Source organism: Marmota marmota, unplaced genomic scaffold (assembly GCF_001458135.2).
Source record: "Marmota marmota marmota unplaced genomic scaffold, marMar, whole genome shotgun sequence".
Taxonomy (NCBI): domain Eukaryota; kingdom Metazoa; phylum Chordata; class Mammalia; order Rodentia; family Sciuridae; genus Marmota; species Marmota marmota.
Genome location: NW_026000240.1, coordinates 4,466,445 through 4,472,328, shown reverse-complemented (window position 1 = coordinate 4,472,328; position 5,884 = coordinate 4,466,445). Strand labels below are relative to the sequence as shown.

Below are 5,884 nucleotides of genomic sequence, written 5' to 3'. Positions count from 1 at the left end.
AAAAAAAAAAAAAAAAAAAAAAAAAAAAAAAAAAAAGTTGGCACAAGGTTAATAATTTATGCTAGAGTTGAACCAAGACCTATGACAATTGCTCTTTGCACACTGCCCCTCTCTGAATAAGGTAATTACACATCAACACAACTCCAATTTCAAATAGTATGTCCTCCTGTCCTCATGAATCACTAAAGTATCTTAGATAATCCCAATTGCATCACCTTGAAGTGAAACAAAAATTATGTCAGAGTATGTCTTAATTTTTTTGTCCTGAAGATATGGTCACTGTCTCTTTAACCATAGTCTATATAATTGGTATAAATGCAAGGATGCCCAGCATAAAACAGGCCTAAAGGCAATCTGCACATTCAACATCTCACTTAATCCTTACAACAATCTATACGTAGTAGGTTCTAATATCAAAAGTTCTCCAATGCCAGGAAATTGAGGCTTAGCTTTGTCAGATATTTGTTAATGATTCATGTTATTACCACATCACTGTCAAAAACCTTTAGTGGATCCTAATTTCTTGTTGAAATTATGTCCAGTCCATCTTTCAAGATCTCCACAATTTGCCTTATCCATATTAACTTTGCTCTTCCAAATTTAATTCACAGAAGCGTGGATCTTTCTCGTCCAAATCCATGGTCAAGCCAACTCAGCATTTGGATGTCAACAGCAATATTCCTAAGAGCAGTCCTGCCTGACCTTGTGCTTTTTCTGAGTAGTAGTTTTTTTGGTCCTATTATTAGCAAATTTTCCATACTTGCTTATATGTCAGGCTAGTACCATCTCTTGGAAGCCATGAGTTCTACATGGTTATTTAACAAGTGAACAGGCACCTCTCTGATTTATCCTAACTGAGGCATGCTTATATTTCAAAGATTTCCTCCATGTTCACATCATGAACCTCAATCCCAGGGAAACATGGCTTGCTTACAGACTGCCATGTGCTCCCTGAAATTGTGCAATGTGGTCCCCTGATTTTGGGATCTGGCATATGTATTTGGTGTCACCTTAGCCTTGTCCTTCTTAAGTGTGCAATCTTCATCCTTTAAGAATGAAGTTCAGAATACCCCACAGCATTCTCATCCTTTTACTTGTCCTTCTACTTCTCACTTAATTGTAACATTCCCATGACTCAGAAACTCAAAAGGATACATATAAGATCCTGAGAGTTGAATGGTACCCTTGCTTTCCGAATAAGATCAGGACTGTATCTCCCTTGTTTCCATTGCCAGTTCTGATACTCTGTAACATTACATTGTTTTTTCCCAGTACAAAATACAGGGTTGCTGTCCTTCATAGCTAGATGAAGCAGAACACCCAAAGGACAGATAAAGCTCTAGTAAAGAAACACTCTTGGTCATGGGGCAGATCACCAGGATTCTGGTTCTGGGCCTATCTTTGACTAAATATGTGATTCTGGGAAGATCACCAATATGATAAAACCTTATGTTTTATTAGAATTGTGCTGAATACTGGGATACAGAAATAAGTCACATACCCTGAATTCATGGCGCTTACAGGGTAGCTGAAGGTATTAAAAGCTAAATCAAAATGAGGTGAGATACATGTCATGAACTCTTCACTAAATACAGGAGAACTAAAAAGAAACTCCAAGATGAGAGATCTAACTTGTCTAGAAGTAGGAGGAGATCAGAAAATACTTTTCAAAAAGTGATGACATTGGAACTGAGACTTAGAGAAGCCTGGTTTGTTCATTGCTATGTCCCCAGCCTCCAGAACAGTGCCAAAAATAGGGTCAGAATTCCTTAAGCATCTATTTACTATGAGAGTAAGGAGGGAATTCCACGCGTCCAGGAGGATGACTTATGCAAAAGTGTCCCGTTGACAAAAACACTGTGTTCAGAGAACTGGAATTTTAGACTGCTAGAGTAATGAAGGAACTGTATTTGGATCTATGGCTGGAAATACAGCCCAAAGACCAAAATGTATAAGGCCTGATATGCCTGGTAAGGCTTTTGAATTTATGTTGAAGCCATCAGAGAAGTTTAAGCACTAGAGTCACACCGTTAGATTTCAACATTAGCCTGATGTGTCAGTTATCAGTTTATTGCCTCTTAGCTCCAAATTTATCCTTCATTGCTTCAGCAAAACTGGAACTAGATTCTTTAAATATTTTTCCCTTGCCAGCTGTCACAATGTTGAGCTTTGTCATTACTGGGCACTGGAGAGACACGGGAAGGAGAAGCGGTTTCTTTTGCAGGTTCAGGTGTGCTGCTCTTGCTGGGCTCCAGGAACCTGCAATTTCTCCAGTGCTGGGATCCTGCAGGGCATGGCTTCTCCAGCATCTGGTTCATGCAGTACGGGAATCTCTTGAGTGCCTAACTGCTAGACTATAGGCTCACAGTGCCCAAAGGCCAGCAGCTTCCCCTGTGATATGACTTGAGTGAGTGTCCTCCAAAGCCCATGTGTTAAATCATAGTCACTAGGGTGGTACACTACTGGTAGAAGATGGAACCTATGAGAGATGGGGCCTAATAAAAGGTCCTTAGATTACTGAGAATATGCCTCTAAGGGGGATTGTAGGACTTCAGTCTCTTCCTCTTTTCTCTTTGCTTCATGGCTCATGAAGTGAACAGTATGGTCTGCTACACATTCCTGCCATGATGTGTAGCTGTCATTAGAGGCCTAAAGCAATAAAGTCACTTTATCTTAGACTAAAACCTCTAGAATGATGAACCAAAATAAAACTTTTCTCTTTCTAAGTTGGTTGTTTCAGGTATTTCATTATAGTACTGGAAAGCTAACTGACACACCCTGGTTCCTCTCTTGGGAAGCATTGTAGCAGAGTGTTACCAGTGGGTGTCAGAAATGGCTTCTCTGGCATCCCAGAGAGTAGATTCTGCCTGCCCTGCATCTCAGTAATTTCACTGCCTTCTAGTAAGTCCTGGCCACACCCTCTGCAACAAGCTCTGGGAGAGACCCCTTTCTGGGATAATCAGTTTCAAGAGTAGTGGTTGCTCCTCATGTCTGTGATTCCTATATACTTTAGGTCTTACCTTACATCTTACTTAGCCAATTCTCTGTTACTCCAATCTCATTAGTGTCAAAAAATTCTTTAGATTGAACCTTCCTTGTTAAAATTACTAGATGACTTCATTCTCTGTTTTGGACTCTGAAACACAAATTGACCAACAAGTGGGCTGAGAGGATGAGGCCTGGTTAGGAGAACTGGAAGCACTTTGGGCAAGAACTCTCAAACAGCTTCATTGCTTTGGAAGGTAATTGCAATTGGAGGTATTTAGGAAATAGAATCTACAGGAGTAGGGATAATCACTGGGAGGAAGGTTAGGGACAAGATCTAGAGTGACTCCTATTTTTCAAGCCTGGGTGATGGATGCATGATGGTGGTACTACTGTAGAAATGTAAAACACTAAAGGAGAGTCAGGTCAAATTCTCCTCCTTATGTGCCTGCCCACTTATCCTCAGGAATTCCATGCATTCTTGAGTCACAAAGACATGGAATCATATACTCTTTGGGTTGGAGAAGAGCCCAAACCCACCCAACTTTTTTTTTTTTTTTTTGGTCTTTAGATATTATGGGCCATTTGTTCACATCAGATTTTTAAAAATGGGAGAAAGGTCCATTTTATCTTAACATTACACTATTCCATTATTTTGTAAAGTTCTTTTTCATTCTTAAAGCTCTTGGTCTTGTAGGTCTTCTTAATTTTACATTCCAGGGCTCACCTCCAATGCTTATAATAATAATACAGTAAGTTTCCTATGAGGTGAAACCTCGTGCCTCCCAATAGGGAACTGCAGGCCAACACATACTTGCTAAGTGCTGAAGAATATGGGTCTTATCAAATATCAAGTATAGGCTTGTTTTTGGAATTTCTCATTTGGTTTTATTGTGGGCTAACCAGGATTTCAGCTGTAGAAATGAGAGTCTCCAGCTACATGAATGAAAGGCTCTAGAGACCAGAATCTCAGAGACAGTTTCTACAAACAGCTCTTGGAACCAAGAACCAGGCAGCAGTTTTTGTTTGGGTTTGGAATATGAGGTGGTTGGTTTTGAACTTTTGCTTGGCATACATTCCTTACCTTTCACAGGTAATCCTTTCCTCAGAGCTCAGCTCATCCTTCTCTGACCTTCCCGCTGGTCCACATCACTTACCTACCTCTCCTTGGGGAGACTTAAATAACTTAATTTGTATGATTCTTTGATTACCACGTGTCTTCCAGTGATAGATTGAAAACTCCAGAGCAGAAATGGTCAGTTTCTGCTTACTATAGAATTCCAACGCCTACCCCAGTCAGTGGCTGGAACTTAGGATTCAAGATAACAGTAAAGATCAATGAATGGTATCAGTTTATAATGTGTTAGTCATATGCCCAGGGTCCTCCCATCAATCCCTCCGAAGGTATTCTTACATCCATGATACAGATGAAAAAGCAGAGGTTTGGTTCCTCACTGGGGGCTCTGAGTCCAGATTCTGTTGTGTTTCCAAATCACTGTCCTGGGTGTAAAACATCATAAAATAGGAGTTCTGCCTACGAAACACACATACATTTTGGCCAGAAGGCAATACTCTCCCACGGTCACTTTTTCATGCCCACCCCTTGCTGTGTGAGCAAAGAAGGATTCAGAATTCGGGTGGGTCCGCCGGGCAGTGCGCATCCCCCAGGGCGCTCCCTCCCTTCCACTCCCCCTCCCGGGTGGCTACCTCAGGCTCGCTCCCAAAGGGGCAGTGTGGCTTCAGGCGGCACCTGGCGCTTGGTCTCAGGCGGGAGGTGCGAGGAGAGCTCCAGGGCTTGGCACCCTTGGCAGAGGGACAGCAACGGAACCTGGGCGGCGAGGGTAGCGCCAGCCAGGAGGGAGCGGAGCGGCGGAGCCGCGGGGCGCGGCGGGCGCGGCGGGGGCTTTGTGAGCGCTGCACTTCGCCTAGCAACCCGCAGCCGCCGCGGACGCTCACCCGCGCTCGAGACCCAGGCTACGTCACAGAGCTCCCCCACCCACCGCGCCCGCGGCTGCTGGCCGCACGGTTGGGGGTCACTGCAAGCGCTCCCGCCTAGGTCTGGCGGGTCCAGAAGGCTTGGGAGGTTAGGGGCGGGGTGGGGAGGGGACGTTGGCAACCCTGGGGGAATGTGGAGCAGTTTACTGTGGGCTCGAAAGTGGAGGAGCTTATAGTGATTTTTTTTTTTCTTTTTTTGACCTGTGGAAAGTGAGCAGGTGAGGAGAAACCCTAGGGAATAATAGCAACAAATGCCTGTTGACCTTTTTTGTTTGTGCCGGGAACTATCCTAAATGCATTGCGTATGTTAACTCTTTTCATCCTGAAAACCGCCCCAGGAGGCAAGGGTTGCTATTATCTCCATTTTTACAGATGGGAGAATTTAGCGCAGAGCATTAAGTAATTTGCCCGAGTTGACTGCTAGCAAGTGATAGGATCGGAACCGGGCTGCCTGTTCCAGATTCTTCACTCTAAGAGGGGGATGAGGTTAGAGTGGATAAGAAGAAGAGTCCAGGATGCCTGGGGACATGGGGAAAGAAGGAAAATGCCCCATAAAATGTGGTCACTGTGCTAGGAAACTTTTACAAAACGAATGGCATCAAATTCCCAAAGTAACTCTGGAGGTAGGTATTACCTTCAGATTCAGAAACAAGTTTCAAACTTTGAGTAACTTGCCTATGGTCAAACAGCCAACTTGACTCCAGGTCTATTGATTTCAAGATTGTTCTTTTTTAATTTCCCTGTGGGGGAAGAAAAAACCCCTCTTGCTCTGCTACACCCTTTATCACTTCACACCGTTTTTTTAAGGTGCTCATGGCACCATCCAATCTTTCAGTCCATTTATACAATCGTGTGCATTATTCTAAATCAATGAGTTTGTTCACCTAGGGCCTTCAAAGGTTGC

At 43.4% G+C, this 5,884-nt stretch overlaps 1 protein-coding gene across 3 annotated transcripts in view; it reads right to left on the bottom strand.

Annotated features, from left to right (window-relative positions):
* Ropn1 (rhophilin associated tail protein 1) overlaps positions 1-4,947 on the bottom strand; it is a 29,320-nt gene extending 24,373 nt beyond the window's left edge. Inside the window, exons 1-2 of one of the 3 annotated variants that reach the window (XM_048794133.1) lie at positions 4,693-4,947; positions 4,400-4,485 (exon numbers count right to left, since the gene is read on the bottom strand). In XM_048794133.1, coding sequence (XP_048650090.1) covers positions 4,400-4,405 — 6 coding nt within the window. In that variant the 5' untranslated portion in view covers positions 4,406-4,485; positions 4,693-4,947. The remainder of the gene's footprint in view (positions 1-4,399; positions 4,486-4,692) is intronic. The other 2 variants (XM_015487287.2, XM_048794134.1) reach the window with 2 other exon arrangements.
* Positions 4,948-5,884: the final 937 nt, after the last annotated feature.